Source organism: Xiphophorus couchianus, chromosome 7 (genome assembly GCF_001444195.1).
Source record: "Xiphophorus couchianus chromosome 7, X_couchianus-1.0, whole genome shotgun sequence".
NCBI lineage: Eukaryota > Metazoa > Chordata > Actinopteri > Cyprinodontiformes > Poeciliidae > Xiphophorus > Xiphophorus couchianus.
The window spans coordinates 4,463,790-4,487,596 of NC_040234.1; the positions used below are offsets into that span (position 1 = coordinate 4,463,790).

Below are 23,807 nucleotides of genomic sequence, written 5' to 3' on the forward strand. Positions count from 1 at the left end.
CTTTTCTGTTTAGATGTGGGGAGACCAGTGACAAAATCTAGGGAGATGTGGGACCAGGGACGGCTAGGAATGGACAGTGGTTGTAAAAGACCAGAAGGTGGGCGGTGTGAGGTCTTGTTTCTAGCACAAGTGGAACAGGCGGAGACATATTCAATGACATCTTTATTAAGTGAAGGCCACCAGAAGTATCGACGAAGAAAGCTGACAGTACGGCTTATACCAGGATGGCCGGAGAAACCTGATGAGTGTGCCCAACGGATGGCACGAGCCCGGATGGAGATTGGGACATATTGGCGGTTGGGGGGACCTCCTCCTGGGTCCGGATCAGAGGTGAGGGCCTCCCGGATGGCTCTCTCCAAGTCCCAGGTGAGGGACCCAATGGTGCAGGTGGCCGGAAGTATGGCTCCAGAGGCCTCAGACGGGTCATTTGGGGAGTGGAGTCTGGAGAGGGCATCTGGCTTGGCGTTCTTGGAACCAGGGCGGTAGGTGATGTTGAGGTTGAAACGGGAGAAGAAGAGTGACCAACGATACTGGCGTGGGTTCAGGCATTTAGCAGACTGAAGATAAGCCAGATTCTTATGATCAGTCCAAATGATGACCGGGAGCTCTGTACCCTCAAGCCAGTGTCTCCACTCCTCAAGGGACAGTTTTATGGCCAGCAGCTCCCGATCACCAATGTCGTACCTGCTCTCTGTGGTGGTGAACTTCTTGGAGAAAAAGGCACACGGATGGAGCTTGCCATCTCCGGGAGAACGCTGGGACAAGACGGCCCCTACTCCAGTCTCAGATGCATCGACCTCAACTGTGAATTGAGCAGAAGGGTCAGGGTGAATAAGAATTGGAGCGTCCACAAACCTTCTTTTTAGCTCATCAAAGGCGAGATTTCCCTCTGGGGTCCATCTGAAGTGTTGTTTGGTGGAAGTCAGAGTAGTGAGAGGAGTAGCAATGACACTGAAGTTCCGGATGAAACGGCGGTAGAGGTTAGCGAATCCCAGAAAGCGCTGGAGTTGCTTTCTGGAATTCGGAACAGGCCACTCCTCTATAGCCTTGATCTTAGCTGGGTCTGTCTTCACCTGCCCACCCTCAAACACGTAACCGAGGAAGGTGATGGAAGGAACATGAAACTGACACTTCTCAGCCTTGACAAAGAGCCGGTTCTCCATCAACCTTTGGAGGACCAACCTGACATGCTCGCGGTGTTCCTCCAGGCTGTTAGAGAAGATGAGAATATCGTCAAGGTACACAAAAACAAAAACATTGAGAAAGTCGCGAAGAACATCATTGACCAGGTTCTGAAAAGTGGCAGGGGCATTGCAGAGACCAAAGGGCATGACCAAATACTCAAAGTGACCAATATGGGTTTTGAATGCAGTTTTCCATTCGTCGCCCTCTCGAATGCGAATAAGATGATAGGCGTTGCGCAGATCGAGCTTGGAGAAGATGGAGGCTTGATGAACTGGTTCAAAAACTGAGGACAAGAGAGGGAGAGAATATTTATTCTTTACAGTGATTTGGTTGAGCCCCCTATAATCGATACATGGCCGGAGAGTCTTATCTTTCTTAGACACAAAGAAGAATCCAGCACCAAGGGGGGAAGAAGAGGGACGAATGAGACCTGCTTTAAGTGAGTCATTTATATACTGTTCCATAGTTTGCCTCTCTTGCTTAGAGATATTAAACAAACGGCTGGAAGGAAGTGGGGCTCCAGGAAGAAGGTCTATGCGGCAGTCATAGGGGCGATGAGGCGGGAGAGATTGGGCAAGGTCTTTACTGAATACCCGTTGGAGGTCATGGTATTCTTTGGGAACATTAGTTAGATCAGGTTCACCAATGGGTTGGGGCGGTTCTGAAGGCAAAGATGGCTTAGCAGATTGCAAGCATTGGTTGAGACAATAAGGGCTCCATGAGTCAATGCGAGCATTGGCCCAGTTAATGTGGGGGTTGTGTTTGCAGAGCCAGGGGAATCCCAGAACCAGAGGAGCACCCTTAGTGGGAAACACTAAACATTGGATGAGCTCTTGGTGATTGCCCGAGACGTGGAGGGAAACTGGGTCTGTTTGGTGGGTTATGTTGGCCATAGGACTACCATCCAGGGCAGCCACCTGCAGGGGAATAGGTAATGCCTGGACCGGAATTTGATATTGCTCAACTAGATCGGGGTGTATGAGATTTTGTTCAGAACCTGAGTCTACCAAGGCTTGGAAGGGGTAGGAATCATGCTGGATGGTGAGAACAGCAGGAAGACTTAGCCGGAGGTAATCATTCTCTTTAGATCTGCCCGCCAGGACCCCCAGACCTACTGGCGGGCGAGGGCTTTTGGGCGAACCGGACAGGAGGAGATGAAATGTTGAGGGGAGCCGCAGTAAAGACAACAACCTGAGGATATACGGCGCTGCCGTTCCTCTGGACTTAGCCGGGCTCGGCCTAACTGCATGGGTTCTGGTGGGTTCTGGATTGGGGAACTGGGCGAGTCAGGGCTGGGAGAACCCCTCCTAATGGGAGGCAAAGAAGGCCGGGGATTTGAGGGACGGAATCTGTCTCTAATTCTGTTATCAATCTTGATGGCCAGGTTAATTAGTTCGTCTAGAGAGTCTGGTGCATCCCGGCATGCCAGCTCATCTTTCAGTTTGTCGTTCAGGGCATGTTGGAAAGCTCCTTTAAGAGCTATTTCGTTCCAACCTGATTCTGTTCCAAGGGTGCGAAAATCAATGGCAAAATCAGCCACTGATCTATTCCCTTGTCTTAAATTCCAGATTTTTTTTGAGACAGCTTCTTCACCAAGCTTGGGACAAAATGTTTGTTTGAAGAGATCGATAAATTCCTCATAGGAATAATAAATGAGGTTCTCTTCATCAACTACAGTCTCAGCCCATCTAAGCGCTCGATCTCTTAGTAACCCAACAAGAAAAGAAATTTTGCTGGCGTCATCGGGAAATGAGCGTGGGGAGCGGCGAAACGCTAACGCACATTGAAGCAGGAAACCCTTGCTTTTCTCCAGCTCACCTGAGTAATGTTCAGGAGTGGGCGTGATGACGTCACGGGACAGAGGTGGCGCAGGAGCAGCTGAACTTGAGGCCGGAGCAGGGGCTGGAACGGGAACTGGAACGGGAGCTGGAACGGGAGCGGGGTTAGCTGGAGGTAGCCTGTCCTGTAAAGTCTGGAGTTGATTAGTCATTTGATGTAAATACTGAAGCATGGAGTTCTGTTGATGCAACATGGCATTAATTGTGGCATCATGCCTGCCCAAAAGGACCCCCTGTTCGGACAGCGCAGTCCGTAGTTGTGCTGCAGAGTCCGATTGGCCAGATGATTCTGTCATGGTGAGGGGTTACCAGGACTCGAAGGCAAGCAACAACTACGGACACCAAGCGCAGTTTAACAGATTTATTGAACAATGAGTGCAAATGGGGAGAGAATAGAGAGGCGTTGATCTGCAGCAGCAGGGAGGAACCGGGCCAGAGGAGGAACTGAGGAAAGGTGAGTGGTTAAACAGGGAAGCAAATGAAGGGAATGGTGGTGTAATCTGGTGATGGCTTACTGTCTGAGGGTTAGGATGAGCAGAGGTGGGTACATGGGTTTTCCAGCAGTCGGTGCAGTGTGGGATTTCCGGGGGGAGGAGTTCCAGCATGAGACTGAGGGTGGACAGGCAGCAGCTGGCTGGTGGTAGTGGAGGTATCCAGGAGCTAGTTTTAGCAGAGCAGCGAGGACCAGGTAATTAGGTAGACTGAGCACGAGGGGTTGATCAGGGCTGGTTCTCTGAGGAGGGAATAGATGAGAGAGGAATCAGAACAAGCTAAACACAGTAACAGCAGCACAGAGAGCCAGAGTGTACCACTATAGAAGCAAAATCATCTGGCGTCTGCCTCAGGGAAGCCGCTCCTATTAAAGGCCTTCGCTGATTGGTCTTGATGAGCACCAGCTGGATCCCGTCTGCCTGCCACCCTGTAAATGTAGAGAAACCACTCCCCTGCAGAACCCAACAGATACTGGATGAAGTCTTGACTTAAAGAAGTCGATTGTGCAAGTAGGACTCCATTTTGAGATGTTGATTCTGTAGAGCAGAACTGCTTTGACACATAAACTCAACCAGATTCTCTATGTTGTATGCCTTAAATGCCAAAAATAGAAAATTTGAAAAAAAAAGGGAAATGTAACAGTAGCCTTTACTAAGACACATACAAAAGACAGTTTATTCATGATTTCCAGGCTGGTAATGAGAAACATCAATTAGAGCAGCTGGGATTTCAGTCAGTCTTCAGTGTTTTCACAGCAGCTTGGCCTCACGTGAGCCAGGCTGCAGTATCTGTAGAGTAACAATGACTTTAACAGCTTTTCTGAACCAGGGGTAGAACAGGGCGTAGATCACAGGGTTTAAACAGGAGTTGGAATAAAAGACAAAGCACAAAATCGATACATATGAGGTACTGGTTAGATTATTATCAACTATAGAGTAGCAGTAATATGGACAGTAACACATTAGATATACAACAACTAGAACCCCCAGAGTCCTGGCTGCTTTTAACTCTGATTTCTTTGTTCCTGATGTCGCTGAATGAAATGAGGCGACTGTAATGTGAGAGCGCATGGCACGAGCCTGAGACACAGCCACCACAAATACTCTCAAATACAGAACTATGATGGTTGTTACTGGAAGTATGAAATTAAAAATAAGGTCAAATGTTCCTAGAATGTAGCTTATGGTAAATTTACATTCTCCAGTGCAGGATTTACTCCTGCCAGGCTGAATCAGCTCATCCTTTGAATTGAGAAAGCTGCAGGAAGAAGCACAGAACCAACACAGACAAACACAATATTTGACTCTCATCAACGACATTTTCCTGGAGTAATCCAGAGGGTAGCATATAGCAATATAGCGGTCAACAGATACCAAAACAATGTTCCAAATTGAAGCACTGATGAGGTTACAAATCAAAAACCAAAACAATGCAGACATGGCGTCTCCAAGAAACCAGCAGAATGTAAATCTGTAGATTTCAAAAGGCATCAGCAGGAGACCAACAAAAAAGTCTGAAACACCCAGAGAGACGAGGAGGATGTTTGTAGGAGTGTGGAGCTGCCTGGAAGGAGACAAAATCACAATTGAACATCAATTATCATATAAATATGGCCCAGCATTGTTAAAACTTAATCTGTAGGTTGAGCTGAGAAGCTGCTGTTTGCCTGAAGTGTGAGACTGAGATGATGATGAGGAGGTTGAGCACTACAGTGATCAGTGAGATGAAGAGCAGCACAGAGTTCAGGAGAACGGCTTCAGACCAGTGAAGTGTGGGCTTCCTGCAGGAGCTGTTGAGGAGATGTGGGAAACAGAGATCAGTTCTGTCTTGGATCTCCATCCTCAGACGGCTGCAGCTCTCTGATCTGATCCTGTCCTGTAACACATGTTTTCCTACCTTAACTCCTCTGTTGCTTTATCTCTCTGGGGAATTTCTAGTTTCTCCTCCTCCACTTTGCAGATGCATTTCATCCATATAATTTACCTTTTTTGTGTGTGTCTCCCATAAGAAACAAAATTCCTGACAAAAGTTGAAAAGACATACTTTAAGTAAGAAGACATGCCCATGGCCCTGCGGTTGATGAATTTGTTGACTGGTGTGATAAAGCTTTTTTTTCATTAAATGTACAGAATGCAAAGGACATGTGCATTGATTTTAGACAGAATCCCCATAACACAAATCAAACGGTAATCAAAGGTCAGACAGTGGAGACAGTAGAAAACTATAAATATCTTTGGACTATTTTGGGTAATAAGTTAAAATTTACCTAACATTCAGAAAACCTACAAAAAAGGCCCAGCAGAGATTATTTTGTCTAAGGAGGCTCGCAAAGTTTCAAGTTGATTAGTCATTGATGATCCTATTTTATAGATCATATATTGAATCTGTGTTGACCTTTTCCCTCCTCTGTTGGTTTGGGAATCTTAGTATTAGACCAAAAAAATGCAGAGAAATACATACTAGCAATAAGATCTTAGGGGTTGAACAATGCTCACTTACAGAACTGTGCAAAACACAAATCATTAGGAAAACTAAAGCCATTATTGCTGATCATCCTTTACATGCTGAATTCCAGTTTCTGCCTTCTGGCATCAGGCTCAGACTTCCTTGTATAAAAAGTAACAGGTAGTCAGCTGAACCCCCAAGTAAAGGACTACTCTTGTTATTCACATCCTCATAACTCATATTCTAGACTTGATTATTTTCTTATCCCAAAATCCTACCTACATTCTGTTCTGTCTTGCTTTATGGGTTCTGTTGTCCTTTCAGACCATGCCCCTATTTATTTACAAATTGAATCTTCATTTAATACCGGGAGGACTCCCATTTGGACAGCTTCTTGAACAGCAGCTCTTTTTGTACCCTTGTTAGGAATAATCTTTTACAGTACTGGTCTGATAATGAATCTTCTCCAGTTTCTTCTGCCATGATTTGGGATGCGGCCAAGGCCACCTTAAGAGGGCAGCTCATTTGCTATAGCTCTATCTGAAAAGGGTTTTGGAGGAGAACAGAAAAAAATTGGAGAATGAGGTGTCTAGGTTGGAGCATATACATAAACAGTTTCCTACATCAGGGAATCTCAAGGCATTAGTTGCTGCTAGGACCAAGCTGAATATGGACTATACTCGCCATGCCCAGAAGCTGTTACTCTATACTAAACAGAAATATTATGAGTTTGGTAACAAGTCAAGCCGTCTGCTTGCCTATCAATTAAAGAACCAAATCAACAATCGCTATATCAATATGATAAGAACCTGCAACGGGGATGTTACCTGTGATCCGTCTGTTATTAATAACACTTTCAAAGACTTTTATAAATCCCTTTACATGGCTGGTAAAATAGAATCAGATATTGGTTCCTATTTAGATGGTGTTCTCTTACCCTCAATTTCAGAAGAGGCTCACTCTGCCCTTGATGCTGCTTTTACACCTGAGGAGGTTTGGGTGGCAATCCAATCGATGCCAAATGGAAAATGTCCTGGTCCTGATGGATTTCCACGGGAATTTTTTAAGAAGTTCTGGCCCGACATCCATCCCATCTTTTTACCTGCTATAAACGATATCTTAGCAGGAGGTGTGCCTCTGTCTTGGAGTTTTGCTTCTATTAGCTTATTGTTGAAGAAAGATAAAAATCCCCTAGATTGCTCATCCTATAGACCTATTAGTCTCCTTAATGTTGATTACAAAATTGTTGCTAAGGTGTTGGCGTGGAGACTAGAAAAAATTCTTCCAAAGATAATAAACCCCGACCAGACAGGTTTTGTGAAATCTAGATATGGAACAGACGATGTGCGTCGTGCTCTGAACATCATTCATTATCTTAATCAACATAAAGACCCTGCTTTGCTTATCTCCCTTGATGCAGAAAAAGCCTTTGATCAGGTAGAATGGCCCTTTTTATTCCTAGTTTTACAGAAATTTGGCATGGGCCCTAATTTTATTAACATGATTAAAGCCTTCTATTCCAGTCCAGTAGCCATGGTAAATACTAATGGTTTGCTGTCAGAGGGCTTTTCTGTTCAGAGGGGTTGTAGACAAGGGTGCCCCTTGTCTCCTTTGTTGTTTACGTTGTTCATTGAACCTTTAGCTGTGGCTATTAGATCTAACCCAGGCATATCTGGAATTAGGATAGGTGAAGATCACCATGTGATCTCTGTTTTTGCGGATGATGTCCTTTTATACCTGATAAACCCAAATAAACTGGTCCCGGCTGTACTTAGTTCCATTGATAAATTTGGTGCTCTTTCGGGTTATAAAATTAATTTAGGCAAGTCTGTCGCTTCTCCTTTCAATATCCCCCAAGATATGGTGCTACAACCTATTTTTCATACATCTAAAAATAGTTTCAAGTACTTGGGCATCTTTATTACCCCTGATCTGAAAGACTTATTCTCATCAAACTACTCCCCCCTAGTTCAGAACATTAAGAATGATATGTCGAAATGGTCTACGTTACCTATATCACTTCTCGGTAGGGTTAATACAATAAAAATGAATACTCTCCCTCGCTTAAACTACCTGTTTCAAAACCTTCCTTGCTATTTGTCCCTTACATTATTTAAATCCCTTAATTCTCATATTTCTCGTTTTATTTGGAACAATAAGCATCAACGAATTAGGTTCTCCACTCTTACTAAACCCAAGCAGTTGGGAGGTTTATCTTTACCCAATTTGCAGCTCTACTACTTGGTCTGCTCAGCTTAAAATGATGTCTGACTGGTTTCCTAGTAGAGACACCTGCTTATGGCGGGGCCTTGAATCTTTTTCATGCTGTCCTAGAAGGTTAAGTTCTCTCCCATTTATCAATAACTTAGATCAATTGGATTCATTGAAGGAAAACATGGTAGTTTATAGTACTTTGTTAGCTTGGCAAGACATAAGGAAATACTTGAATATTCTCTCCTTTATCTCAATTAGATCCCCCCCGACTGTAAACCCAGAACTACCAACTTCTATTAGAAGTATTGGCCTGTTGAACTGGTCTTGTTCTGGTCTGCCTGCCAACTCTGACATAAATATGTGGATGATTGTGAACGGCGTTTATGTGGCTAAAGTTTCCAGTACTTTGCTGCAGCTGCTTCTATTGCCAACCGCTGATGACCTGTCTGTCTGTCTGTCTGTCTGCCAGGTGCTGCTGCACACAGACCTCCTGTCTTTTGTTATTCTTCAGTGATGCAGTCTAGGAACCATTCTCACCACTCTAACAATGGCAAGCTCGTTAACACACACCCACACACCCCAATACTCCAAAGGGTCATACAAACACAGCTTAGTATTTCTGCAACCAGGTTAGTCAACTTATAGTTTTCTCTTTTATAGAATTTTTGCACTACTGGCTTTTAATTGAAAGTAAGCTAACAAGAAGAGAGAAAGGGGGAAAGACATGAAACAAACAGACCGAGGACATTCCTCGAAGTCGGGACGGATGTGACAATGTCTGTAGCCACTGAACAAAGAGCACCACCCTACCCACTGCGCCGCATGATGCCCCATGTCTGCCTACTTTGATACAGGATGCAGTCTTGACTTAAAGAAGTCGATTGTGCAAGTAGGACTCCATTTTGAGATGTTGATTCTGTAGAGCAGAACTGCTTTGACACATAAAGTCAACCAGATTCTCTATGTTGTATGCCTTAAATGCCAAAAATAGAAAAGTGAAAAAAAAAAGGGAAATGTAACAGTTGCCTTAACTAAGACACATACAAAAGACAGTTTATTCATTATTTCCAGGCTGGTAATGAGAAACATCAATTAGAGCAGCTGGGATTTCAGTCAGTCAGCAATGTATTCACAGTATGTTGGCCTCATGTGAGCCAGGCTGCAGTATCTGTAGAGTAACAATGACTTTAACAGCTTTTCTGAACCAGGGGTAGAACAGGGCGTAGATCACAGGGTTCAGACAAGAGTTGGAATAAAAGAGGAAAAACAAAACCGATGAATATGAGGTACTGGTTAGATTAACATCAAGTAAAGAGTAGCAGTAATATGGACAGTAACACATTAGATATACAACAACTAGAACCCCCAGAGTCCTGGCTGCTTTTAACTCTGATCTCTTTGTTCCTGATGTCGCTGAATGAAACGAGGCGACTGTAATGTGAGAGCGCATGGCACGAGCCTGAGACACAGCCACCACAAATACTCTCAAATACAGAACTATGATGGTTGTTACTGGAAGTATGAAATTAAAAATGAGGTCAAATGTTCCTAGAATGTAGCTTATGATAAATTTACATTCTCCAATGCAGGATTTACTCCTGCCAGGCTGAACCATCACATCATTTGAATAGAAAAGGCTGCAGGAAGAAGCACAGAACCAACACAGACAAACACAATATTTGACTCTCGTCAACGACATTTTCCTGGAGTAATCCAGAGGGTAGCATATAGCAATATAGCGGTCAACTGATACCAAAACAATGTTCCAAATTGAAGCACTGATGAGGTTACACATCAAAAACCAAAACAAAGCACACATGGCGTCTCCAAGAAACCAGCAGAATGTAAATCTGTAGATTTCAAAAGGCATCAGCAGGAGACCAACAAAAAAGTCTGAAACACCCAGAGAGACGAGGAGGATGTTTGTAGGAGTGTGGAGCTGCCTGGAAGGAGACAAAATCACAATTATGCATCAAATATAGAAAAAATATCTAAATTTAATTTCTTTTCCTTTTAGCTATACATTTCCAAATGCTAAGGTGGAAGTTTAATGTAGGTTGAACTGAGAAGCTGCTGTTTGCCTGAAGTGTGAGACTGAGATGATGATGAGGAGGTTGAGCACTACAGTGATCAGTGAGATGAAGAGCAGCACAGAGTTCAGGAGAACGGCTTCAGACCAGTGAAGTGTGGGCTTCCTGCAGGAGCTGTTGAGGAGATGTGGGAAACAGAGATCAGTTCTGTCTTGGATCTCCATCCTCAGACGGCTGCAGCTCTCTGATCTGATCCTGTCCTGTAGCAAATGTTTTCCTGCCTTAACTCCTCTGTTGCTTTATCTCTCTGGGGAGTTTCTGCTTCCTCCTCCCCACATAATTACATGCATTTCTCTTCTTTATTAGGTCATAATTTACATCTTTTGTTCATGCTATAAGCTAAAAACGTCCTAAGGGTTCTGAAAGATTAGGTGGAATTGTCCTGTAGCCGTTTCCCGAATCTGCAATCTGAAGTCAAACACAGCAGGAGCTTCTTAACCAGATGGAGGGAAATTTCAAGGCTTCAAATTTATTTTTATTAATGCTCACACTCCCTTCTTGCTCCCTGCAGCTAGCTGAGCCCGTTGCTAAAGCTAACAATTAGCTTTATAATATAATAATTATAAGTCCAGTTCTGGGGTGACTCCAAGATGACGGAGGAGGGGTTCGGCTCTCACAGTTCAAAACTACAGCTGTAGTACGGAAGATTGATTTCCAGGAATTAGTCAGAGAACGGAAAGACCAAAACATGTGGATGAAGGCAGCAGGTGCTCTCTCACACCTGACCCACGTTGGGTCCACATTTGTGTAAACACACGGCAGGTTAACTTTAGAGAATAGAAGAAAGAATTAATGAACCCAGAGATTTAAAGAATTATTTATTTATCATAATAGGGAGGAGCTGGAAAAGACAGTTACTCAGGGAGCAGCAGCAATGATATAGTAAATATTATTTTTAAATTTGAATATTCGAAAGAAAATTGTTTCAGATTTAACTTTCATTATTTAAATATTTGGACTGTGTCTTTGTTGCAGGTGAAGAGCAGAGCGACTTCAAATGTTCACACAGATTCCACATTTAATATCACTTTATTTTTACAATACAATTAGTTCAACAAATTAACACAGTGAATAGAGACTGCAGCCATAAATATTTCACACAGTTTTGCATGAGACATGTTAAACTCAAACAGTTTATCCACATTAATAGTTTAATGTACCGTATATTCCACACTATAAGGCGCACCACATTATAAGGAGCTCCTTCGATGAATGGCCTATTTTAAAACTTTTTTCATATGTAAGGCGCATAGAATAGACGCTCCAGTAGAGGCTGGGGTTACGTTATGCCTCCATTAGATGGAACTGCGCTAAAGGAACGTCAACAAAACAGTCAGAAAGGTCAGTCAAACTTTATTAATAGATTACAAACCAGCGTTCTGAAAACTCCTTTCATTCCCAAAATGAATAAACAGCTGTTGCTTCCTCCACTTCGTTCATGTTAAATTCTCTGGCTGCTGCTCTATTCCCGTGTTCTACTGCGTGACTGATCGCCTTGAGCTTAAACTCTGCTCTTAATAGGAGCCATTTGGGGTCTTTACACAAAACCCAGCATGCACCGCGCGCTTCTTCTTCTATGGGGGAAAATGAAGTTGGCGGCTACTTACCGTAGTTGCGAGACCTGTTGTGGCTCAATATTGGTCCATATATAAGGGGCACCGGATTTTAAGGAGCACTTTCGGCTTTTGAGAAAATTGAAGGTTTTGAGGTGCACATTTTAGTGCGGAAAATACAGCTGTTTTAAAACTGGAAGGACAGTGAGCCCTGAGGACCAAAACAGCAAACTCCGGTCCGCCTAGAACCCAGTTTGAATAGAAGGAACTCTGGTGTATGTGAACGTCAAACGGACCAGAAACCGCTCCAAAGGCAGGAAGCTGACTGTAGTGCAGGGCATTCTGGGTACATACAACCAAAACAAGCATGAGAGTCTAATGCTAGCAGGAGAAATGGCTCATGGTCTTTTACCAAAGACAGAAGAGAAATCCTACAACCACAAAAATCTGACACCACTTCATTTTTGTCTACATTTTGTGAAGAAGGAAGTTACGCTTGGCGTCTTCTGAGGTTTTCACCTTGTTTCCTTCAATAGTTATTGGAGCAGAAACACCCACAGGCAAGAGGGGAGGAAAAGGTTTTTCTATTGTTTGACACAGTAGCTGAAAATGACAAAAATGTTGCAATTTTGTTCCCCCAATAGAACCAAGACTAGCAGACATTCAGGTGTGAAAGTCAGCAGTCGTCTCATTATGTTTGCAGATCATCTACAGCAGCTTGGCCTCATGTGAGCCAGGCTGCAGTATCTGTAGAGTAACAATGATTTTAACAGCTTTTCTGAACCAGGGGTAGAACAGGGCGTAGATCACAGGGTTTAAACAGGAGTTGGAATAAAAGACAAAGCACAAAATCGATACATATGAGGTACTGGTTAGATTAACATCAACTATAGAGTAACAGTAATATGGACAGTAACACATTAGATATACAACAACTAGAACCCCCAGAGTCCTGGCTGCTTTTAACTCTGATCTCTTTGTTCCTGATGTCGCTGAATGAAACGAGGCGACTGTAATGTGAGAGCGCATGGCACGAGCCTGAGACACAGCCACCACAAATACTCTCAAATACAGAACTATGATGGTCGTCACTGGAAATATGAAATTAAAAGTTAGATCGTTTATTCCTGCAGCATAGCTAATATAATGTATACATTCTCCAATGCAGGATTTACTCCTGCCAGGCTGAATCAGCTCATCCTTTGCATAGAAAAAGCTGCAGGAAGAAGCACAGAACCAACACAGACAAACACAATATTTGACTCTGGTCAACGAGATTCTGGTGGGGTAATGCAGAGGGTAACAAATGGCTACGTAGCGGTCGACTGATATCAGGACAATGTTCCAGATTGAAGCACAGATGATGGTACCAATCAATAAAAACAAAAAAACACACATGGCGTCTCCAAGAATCCAGCAGAATGTAAATTTGTAGATTTCAAAAGGCATCAGCAGGAGACCAACAAAAAAGTCTGAAACACCCAGAGAGACGAGGAGGATGTTTGTAGGAGTGTGGAGCTGCCTGGAAGGAGACAAAATCACAATTGAACATCAATTATCATATAAATATGGCCCAGCATTCTTAAAACTTAATCTGTAGGTTGAACTGAGAAGCTGCTGTTTGCCTGAAGTGTGAGACTGAGATGATGATGAGGAGGTTGAGCACTACAGTGATCAGTGAGATGAAGAGCAGCACAGAGTTCAGGAGAACGGCTTCAGACCAGTGAAGTGTGGGCTTCCTGCAGGAGCTGTTGAGGAGATGTGGGAAACAGAGATCAGTTCTGTCTTGGATCTCCATCCTCAGACGGCTGCAGCTCTCTGATCTGATCCTGTCCTGTAGCAAATGTTTTCCTACCTTAACTCCTCTGTTGCTTTATCTCTCTGGGGAATTTTTGCTTCTTCTGCCTTCTCTCTAATGCTTTAATTTTAAGTCTCATTGAAGCCATGTTTTTTTTTTCTTGTGCGCACAAGTTGACAAAATGGCAAAGCGCTAAGAAAAACTACCTAGTTTATATAAAATAATCCTGTGAAACATAATTGAATATCGAAAGAAATTAAATATTTTAACCATTGTGTTGCTTTTCTCCTCCTAAATAAAGCTCTCAGGAGGTCCTGTGGTTGTCAGTGAAGGTCAGTGAGTTGGCAGGGCATGTTTTAATAGGCCCTTTGTTTACCATGAGCAGTCTGCTGTATCTTTCATTTCCACATCTGGTTGTCAGTATTGGTCCAGCGAGAAACTTCTTAATTTTTAGTTTCCCATTTGTGCTCAAAAGACGAGTAAAGTCATTTTTCTGAATGTCTGATTTTTGCTTGGCCAGATCAATTAGCTCCAACGTTTTCAATTAGAGTTTCAACATTAGGCTGATCAGTAGTTAGAGAATATTTTCTCTTTTCCATCAGACACTGTGTCATTGGGGCAGCAGAGTACTGGTCTTCTGCTATCATTGCATGAGAAAATCATCTTAAACAGTGGGAAAAGACTTGAGGTTTCAAAACACTGTAGAAATGTTTCACCTGCCAGCGATAAACCACAACTCTGAGAAACATGAGAGACCTAATAAGCACCCTTCTGTCAAAATTTAATCGGAGTTTGATTGATGAGTGATTAATGACCCGTGACTTATTGATTTTAATTTCCGGCCACATGATCCCCTCCCCCCCATCCATTAAATATGTCATCAAAGTGATACATTGTTTAAGGTGAACTCCTTCTGACCTCTATGAATTTGAATTATCCAATAGAATCAGAGACAAAGGGGTTCAGCCTTTAGTGTTTCTGCTATAAGTAATGTCGGAAAAATCAAGCATTCTATTTGTAACAGTTCAAGAACTTTAAAATGAATGGAACTAAGCGAGTTCATCCTGCTGTTGAGAAAAATGGACCTACCTCCTCTGCATCATCTGATACGGATTCAAAGTTACCTACCCCAAAGACATTCGCTAAGATGATGAAGTCAACTCCGTTAACGAACAAATACTTGCTTGCTGAACAAGAAGAAGAACCTTCTTGTTCTTCGCAATAGCAGTGAAACCGGATTTGGGCCCAGTGTTGGATAAACCTGCAAGCTCACCTTCATTGCCTGATGCATTTGCCTCAAAAACTGTGGATAAAAGAGAAATATTGACAGGCGGAACATCTCTTCTATGTGAGACCCCGATATCCATCTATGACAACTCCAGGCTTGGAGCGGATGCCCCAAAGAAATCAAAATTTTATTTGTGTCGCGTGCAGAGCCCGGTACTTGAATCCCTCAAGGCAGACTGGTCTTTAAAACCTCATGGTCTATGGGGGTCATGAGGTTATGTTTTCCGTTATGAGACCGGAGAGCTTTACCCGTACCAGCTGGACAAGGATAAGGAGCTTGCACCAATATCGAATACATGCAGCCTCACCTATAATGACTGGGCAGTGCTAAGGCTTGCAATTCCTCGCGCCAATGAAGATATGGAATTGGCCTTAGAGCAAAATACAAGAGAAGATGAGTCTGTCCCTCGATCTGCAAAGAAAACCAGAAGACGGTGTTTCCCGACCGATACTAAAATTGGAAAGGGAGAAATTCTCTTCAGTGCAGTGTGGGAATCAAAAACTACTGAATCAGGCCGCTGGTCTTTACGGGCAAGCAGACGGAGGGGCGAGAGCCTGAATTCCCCAGACCTGTTTGTGTTGGAGGCTTTCAATGTGGAGTGTGGTATATTCAGAACCATGCTGGCTCTCCCATTTGACGCCTGGTCTGAGAAAATGACGGAAGTTGGGGATCGGGTTTCTGAACTGTTCCGAAAATCTCGCTGCTGGCTTGATATTTTGTCAGTGAAGAAAACTCTGACATTTCCTGTCCAGCCTATAAGGAGGGTCCTCTTCTGAGGACCCGCCCCTCTACCCTATATATTGAGAGGGTTGCAGGGACTTCTGACACCAAACCTTTAGAATCGAACAAGTAAGGAGCTATGGACTATAGGGACCAAACTGGGGCGAGCCCAGTTATTCGACAGAGACCCTCTTCAGTCCTCCATCTCCTGGAAGCTACAACATGGGTCCATATTATCCGCCTTCTCCTCTTTTGTACTCATCCTCATTAGCATCATCTCCTGCACTCTCTCCTACAAATTTTCTGATACCGAGTACCCTAGCTGATGAGGGTATCCCTCCAGCAGCAGCAGCAGAGGACTCTGGAGATCCTGTTACCGGGTACTCCAAGCCTCCAGCAACAACAGCAGAGGACTCTGGAGATCCTGCAACCGGCTACTCCGAGCCTCCACGTTCTCCAATACATCAAGAGGATGAAATTGATGGGTGGATACCGCTGATTGCTACTGTAAAAACAGCCTTACTGCATCTGTTCAGTTTAATTTGTGTCAAGTATGTCAAGGAAACCTGCTACAGCTGCAAAACAGATCACCCAAGCCAGCGACAGCATCAGTGCCTGGAAATACCAGAGGAAGATTATTACCAACTCAACTTTCATCGCATCACACGGCGACTCCTGACTCCACAATTCATACCGGCTGTCCAGAAACTGCTGAAGCAGCGCCACATACAGGTTGAGGATGCAAAAGTGAAGATGATTGCAGAGACAGTTTTACACGAACTGAAATCGGCATACGGAATCCAGACTGCAATTAACGACATGTACCAGAACATGACCAGTGACGAAAACCTCGACCAGCTTTGTTCTGTTTATGAGTGTTACGCTCAGAATGAAAAGTAATCTCTCTTCTGTGCTGACCTGTATTTTTCTAGTTCTATAGATTTAGTTTAAGTATTTTATTTGTACTTGTATTATCCTTTTTTTCATCTTATTTAGCATGTTTAAGTATTTTATTCATTATCCTTCACTTGTGTTTTATGACTGATTGACTAGCATTAAATATATCTTTATACACATATTATCGGTAAACATTTAATTGTAATTTCAAGTAAATAAATGTATTGTTTGTGATTTCTTACTATTAAAGGAAGAGTAAATAAATCCTTTGTACCATGATCTTGTTTTCTCATTATTTAACAACCACTCACCAAAGCAGGTGACAGAAGGATGGCTGAGAAAAGGTTAATGAAGACGGTATATTACACTCCATCACATCCCGGTAGTTTAGGAGGAATAGATCGACTGAAAAGAGGTCTGCAGGATGAAAGGGGAAAGAAGGCTAAGCTGGAAAAACTACAAAAATTTTTGTCAGAACAAGACACTTATACTTTACATAAACCTGCACGCATAAATTTCCCAAGAAACAGAGTTTTTGTCACGAGGCCTTTAAAACAGTTTCAAGCAGACCTTTGTGACATGCAAGCTTTGGCTAAGGAAAATGATGGTTACAATTACTTGTTAACAGTAATCGACATATTTTTAAAAGAGCATACGTACTAGTTTTAAAGAGGAAGACTGCTGACGAGGTGGTAAAAGCCTTTGAATCCATTTTCAAAGACAGTCAGACTCCTAAAAAATTGCAAACAGATGCGGGTAAAGAATTTTTTAACAAAAAATTTAAAGCTTTAATGAAGAAGCACGGTATTGAGCATTTTGCCACAGCGAGCGAAACAAAAGCCTCTGTGATTGAGAGGTTTAACCGCACGTTAAAAACAAGAATGTGGAGATATTTCACCACTAATAATACCCGTCGTTACATCAACATTGTGCAAGACTTGGTGAAAAGCTACAACCACAGCTACCATACAAGTATTAAAACAACCCCTATGGAAGTGAATTCAAAAAATGCCTTTCGAATATTTCAGAACCTGTATTTTACATCCTCAAGTACACGCCGCAAGAATTCCAAATCTAAGCTTAAACCCGGGGATCTGGTCCGATTATCAAAACTACTTGACGTTTTTGATAAAAAATATGAACAGAGTTTTACGAATGAAGTGTTTACAATGACTGATACCATAATTCGATCTCCTCCTGTGTACAAACTCAAAGATCTCGATAACGAACCTATTCAAGGTTCTTTTTATGAGGAGGAGCTTCAGAAAGTGAAACTGTGTAAAGATAAAATGTACCAAGTGGAAAAGATATTAAACCGACGCACCGTAAGGGGGGTTAAACAGGTTTTTGTGCAGTGGAAAAATTGGCCTCAGAAATTTAACAGTTGGATCAGACTGGCTGACCTTCAAGATGTATAAAAGACACCTGCAGTTAAACTTACACCTGACACAACACCATGGAGCGCTCGGTAGAGGATGAAGGGTTCTACGTTACTTTACCCTCGAACGCGGGTTTAAATGTTTTTAAGGATAATACCATTTCAAGTTTTCGTGTGAGTTTAGCACATCATATTAATTTAGAAGGTTCCTGGCAAGTTGCCTTGACAGAGATTTCTTATCCTCACACCTGGTATAATGTCCCGGAAGAATCAGCTTACTTTGAATGGAGGTATAGAAAAGTGAAAAAGGTGTTTCGGCAAAATATTACGCCCGGATACTACAAAAACACAACACACCTGGTTGGAGAAATTGAGCCTATCCTTAGAGAAATAAAATCCAATGTTTACTTTGAACCAATTTACACGTTTGTAAATAAATTATTCTCTAAAGCAGGAGGACAATATCAATTACGTTTTCATGCTCCGATTGCTTACATGCTCGGAATGCAACCTGGAAAATGGCTAACTTTCGATAAAAGCGCTTCTCACAGAATGGACATGCAGGCAAGATTTTACATGATTTATTGTTACAGGACGTGGTCGAACAGCAAATATTGGGGGACAGTTATGCTCCTTTGCTGCGTACAGTTAAAGTGGAGGGGAAATTTGGTGATATAATCACTCAAATTCTTAATCCGCCCGACTATCTTCCTGTGGCGCGGAAACATATCGAATCAATTCAAATAGAACTGAAATCAGACCAGAACATTCCGATAAATTTTACCTACGGAAAGGCAATCGTGAAATTGCATTTTCGACCTTTACTGAGAGCAAGGCTGTGACTAGTTATCAGGACAGAATGAGACCTGCAAAACTGTTGGGCCCATATGACCAAGGAGGGAACCAGACATCTGCTCCAACAATTTATTAGCCTTTAGGAAATATTTTTGGACACAGCCATCTGCAGGAGCAAGATGAAGCAAGAACATCACAACATCAGATGTATTTTTTCATCCTTATATCAGTGATTTAAAACTATTTTTAATTTTGTGTCATCTTAAAGATTGAAAGAGTCAATTATTTTTCACCCATGGAGAACACCTGTGGTATAAACATCCTTCAAAGGAGAACGCAGTGGCTAAACCTGAAATTACTGCAAATCCATCGACAAAATAGGGTCCGATTTTGCGTTCGCCCGAGTTCAACGCGTGTTCAATCTGTATGTTCTCACTGTCCATCTTCCACTCTAGCCACTGAATGGAAGCATTAGAGAAAGTTTTGGACCCAGACCTGTAATCTACAGCGGATGGGATGGCCAATGTTCTTTCAGTAAGAAAATTGGTCACAAAAACCTGCATGCATGCAGAAGCAATTGTGATGCTCTTAAAGGGATCCACCTTTGTCTCCTTAAAGAACTCCTCTCTGAATTTAACACAACCTTGAAAAAGAATGTCCACATAATTTTTACAATAATGGAGGGATTCTTTCTCAAAGTCGAATATGCCTTTGGATGCTTCTCTGTACCAATCAGTAATTTTCTGCCGCTCATCAGGATTCATAAGTTTGACGCCGTAACAATCTAAAGGAGGAAACACACCCACATATTTGAGATGCTGTTCAGACGAAAAATTGTGATGGAAATGTCCTTTGGAGCGGTCACAGAACCCCAGTGCTTTCGGCATGGCACTCAGTTTCATAGTCAGAAATGACAGGCTATCGATAAATTTCAATTTGTAATCAGGGTCTGTAAAACAAAGCACTTTTCCTCCTTGCATGATTACAAAAGGCTTGATACCTAGCTGCACCATAGAGTTAAGCATTAAATAACTATCAAAGCCACGAGCATTAGATTGAACCACCTCATCTAAGAATTCCTCAAATGCAGGCAGGATTGCATCATTATCAGTAACAGAGACAGTTATGTGGTGAGAAATATTATCCCACACTAATTCTAACTGTACAGCATCATTACGCACAGCAAATAATCTTGCAGCATTAGCCAGATCAATTAAAACATTCATAACTGCGGTGTAGAATTCGGCAAGATCATGTATAGCATGCGTTGGAGGCGGGATTGATAACGATCTCCTTATTTCAATGTTATTGAAACGCCGACGTTCCATCCTCTGACTTTGGTCGAGATCAGCGGTCCCCAACCTTTTTACAGCCCTTCGCAATTTTTCTGCGGACCGGGGGGTGGGCGTCGTAAGTATCATTTTTTGCGGTGGTTACGTTCCAAAAAGAACCCGTGATAGGCAAAATCCGCAAAGTAGGAAGGTTTATATTTTTACAATTATTATACAATGAAATATTCCATAATACATTGAAACCAAAGAACAAAACTTCTTTACAGGCCCAAACATTTGTTTAACAAATAAAAAGTACTGTGTAAACTTTTTTTTTCTTTTTACAAATAACTACTGTACTGTAAAATAATAATTTTAATATGAACTGAAAGCGGATTTCCGTGCCCGAATTGCGGAGATCAGCGCCGCCCCACCGCGACCTGAGTCATTGAATTAGAAAGGGAGAAAATAAAAAATTATTATAAAAAAACCAAAAAAACAAAGTACAGTAGCACAAATAGTGACTCACGTGTATTTCACTGCACTTCTGACTAAGCCGCTTCATCCTGACTCCGCTCTGTAGCACTTTTTTTTTCTTCTAAAGCCCGCGGTGCAGGTGTGTTTTTTTCGAGAGAAGAACATAGTTATCGGTTGTTGTTGTCGCTCTTTTTTCTTCTGGGCAAAAAGATTCTTATAAACCGACATGCCACCATCGATTATGTTAAATATGACAAGCTGTTTTACATACGTGTACATATTAAACCGCAACGTTGTTGACACACAGGTAGAGAAGAAGCGGAGAGACTGTTTAGCCAATCAGAATGCAGAACACCATGCACGATGCAAATCCACAAAGCAGCGAGACCGTGAAAGGTGAACTCCGAAATAGCGAGGGTTCACTGTACTCCGATGTTGTTTTGTCACTCATTCTGCTGCAAGTTGCCTCAATTTTTTATTTTTTTGTTTGTTTTTTCCTCCGAAGAGCTTTTGCGGCGCTAGTGGCTCGTATTTTTTTGTACAGTAGGCAGACAGGAAGGAGGGTGAGGAGAGGGGGGAAGACATGCGGTAAAGGTCGTCGGGACCGGGAGTCGAACCCGCGACGTCCGCGTCGAGGACTAAGGCCTCCAAATGTGGGGTGTGCTAACCCCCTGCGCCACCACAGCACGCCCCTCAAGTTGCCTCAATTTTGACGCGCAAGACGTAACCGGTAAAATCCGGTTTAGGATTTTCATAATGATCCGGAAGTAGTTCATTATTTCTTGCGCGGCCTGGTACCAATTGGTCCGCGGACCGGTACCGGTGGTTGGGGACCACTGGTCTAGATTACCTCCATGTTGCTGTGCTTCATCGACTGTTGCAGAAACTGTTTGAGATGGTAACCCGGAGTGTGATTCTGTATTATCAAAAGCTTCATCCAACACAAATGAGGCAATGGGTGAGTTTTGTGGAGATATACAGTTATTTAAACCATGAAGTGCATCATTAATTTGTCTGAAATAGTCTGAGACTTCAGCTGGGTTTAAAACAGGTGATCTAGCAGGGCTAAGAGCAGGGCTCTGTGAAAGGTTATTTTCCTCAGTATCCAATGCTAATGCAAGTATTTGCAGAACCTGAATGGTGTTAGCAATTTGTTGAGAATAATCTGACTGCGATAATTCAACTCTAGCTTCTTGGTCTTCCATTCTTTACTGAGTTATAAGAGACAAATCATACACGAATCATTTCACAATCCCCTTTGCATCAGAGGAAATATTATGCAACACTGTTTTGCTGGCTTGTAGCAGGATTTTAACTTTTTCTTGGTAGCGATTCAAAGCTCGTCCTTGTCTGCAAGCAGGACGTCTCTCCAGAAGCGGAAAAGATTCTGTAATAAATAAATAATCGGGAATAAACTTCTAAGAGTTATGAGATGCGATTTGACTAGATAAATTCAAATAATATACCTGTAATCAGTCCATCGAGTAAAACAACTCCGTATTTCTTTGGTGCTGGAAGCTGTGAAATATAATTAACATGATTTATCATAATTGATTACAATCAGTAAGGTAAGGCTGCTTTAATTCTAAACAATTTTTTACTGAAAAGCATTTGAAAACATATTTCGAGTTATACTATGGTGTGGAGAGATCACGCACCCACACACACACACCTATATGGGTTTTGGTGAATTAGAGGGATACTTTTTTTGCATCATTAGACAGACACCGTTTTCCAAAATGTCCTGCTAAATCACATGTACCCAAAATGTCCTGCTAGATCACATGTACCCAAAATGTCCTGCTAGATCACATGTACCCAAAATGTCCTGCTAAATCACATATACCAACACACACACATCCACACACACACACAGCCTTGTTTGCAAGCACTACTGGGGAATCAGGACAAGACTATGTTTTTTGGGAACCACCCTTTCTGAAAGTAGTACTACTCTGCACTTTTTTTTAGTAGTATGGGGGGAAATAAATACACACTAATAGTGCATGTGTAATAAAAAGGAATTATTTATCCAAAACAAATAATAAAACTCACCTAGGTGGAGAGACTCAGTAGCCCTCTCAGGTAGCAGTTCCGGTTCTGGTCCTGGTACCTGTTCTGTGTCTGGCCTTGGTTCTGCTTTTGGGGTAATGTTGTAAACCTGGTTCGAGTCAACAGCCTGTCCTGAAGGGAAGTCAAGGACCATATCATCCTCAGAGTCGGAAGAAATGATGATTACAGCGTCCTTATTACGGGTTAAAGCCTGTAAAATAAATAAATAAATACGTTAATTTTAAAAAAAAGCACAAAAAAAATTCCTGATTGGTTCAGATAGGCTATTATTAAAAAAAAAAAACTTACTCTGTACTCCTGTCTGTACGGAACCGGACCCGGATGGTGTCGGAGCTGCATTCACCAACTGTGATGATGATCTGATGGCTTCAGCGTCTTTTTTTTTATTCAGAGACAAATGGTTCTCTCTGCGATTCTCCTGGATATCTGTAAAAAATTAGAGTAAAGGTTTATTTTCTCACTTTTACAACTGGTTACAGAGGTACTAAAAATAAAAAAATTACCGTTTGTATTGTCTAATCCTGTATGGTTCTGGTGTGTCTCCTGATTATTGGCAAGATCTGTAAGTAAATAATATTTTAAATTATTTTACAAGTTTTACAAGGTATGGTGAAAACAAACTTACCGCTTATAAATTCCGATTCTAAGACAATGTCTGAATCTTCTGAGATTGAATCTAAAGGAAACATCATTATTAAGCTTGATGCTTAATAATATCATATATTAATATATTAACAAATATATTAATAGAGAATTTTCTTTTCTTGCAGTCAAAAAGTGTGGATAGAACCTGGGAACTTATAGTTGCAGAAAACTATCCTGGACAGTTTCATTTATTTCAAAATAAATTACACTATCACTGTTACTGAAATATTCAAAATGTATGTGTTTTGCCGTGGTTGTAAAGCAGGTCTGCACCAGTTACCACAGTTAATCCTTTTATTTAAATCTAAAACTCCTCTGTGAGAAAAAGGCCAAGACTGTTCAACCTGTACAGCCATTATTGTGCCACGAAACACAAACAGAACACATTGACATCAACATTTAAAACAGGGGAGTGAGTTCAGATGTTATGCCCCCCACATTATGCAGGGGGGCATAATGTGACCGGAAATGGAAATCAATTAGTCACGGGTCATTAATCACTCATCAATCAATCTCAGATTAAATTTTGACAGAAGGGTGCTTATTAGGTCTCTCTAACATGGCTGATATGACAGCGCTTAGTACTCATCACATTACTAGATAGATAGATAGATAGATAGATAGATAGATAGATGAAATCACTTTTAA

The 23,807-nt window shown here is 42.0% G+C and overlaps 3 protein-coding genes across 3 annotated transcripts; all 3 read right to left on the reverse strand.

The window, feature by feature from the left end:
• Positions 1–4,264: 4,264 nt before the first annotated feature.
• Positions 4,265–5,354, reverse strand: LOC114148849 (trace amine-associated receptor 13c-like). The gene is made up of 2 exons (XM_028024335.1): positions 5,182–5,354; positions 4,265–5,078 (listed from the first exon to the last, which is right to left on the reverse strand). Exons 1-2 carry the CDS (start codon positions 5,352–5,354, stop codon positions 4,265–4,267), a joined length of 987 nt encoding a protein of 328 aa, XP_027880136.1.
• Positions 5,355–9,303: 3,949 nt separating this feature from the next.
• Positions 9,304–10,428, reverse strand: LOC114148742 (trace amine-associated receptor 13c-like). Its single transcript, XM_028024198.1, has 2 exons — positions 10,256–10,428; positions 9,304–10,117 (listed from the first exon to the last, which is right to left on the reverse strand). The coding sequence occupies exons 1-2, from the start codon at positions 10,426–10,428 to the stop codon at positions 9,304–9,306; spliced, it is 987 nt and encodes a 328-aa protein (XP_027879999.1).
• Positions 10,429–12,525: 2,097 nt separating this feature from the next.
• On the reverse strand, positions 12,526–13,615 carry LOC114148691 (trace amine-associated receptor 13c-like). The gene is made up of 2 exons (XM_028024130.1): positions 13,443–13,615; positions 12,526–13,339 (listed from the first exon to the last, which is right to left on the reverse strand). Exons 1-2 carry the CDS (start codon positions 13,613–13,615, stop codon positions 12,526–12,528), a joined length of 987 nt encoding a protein of 328 aa, XP_027879931.1.
• Positions 13,616–23,807: the final 10,192 nt, after the last annotated feature.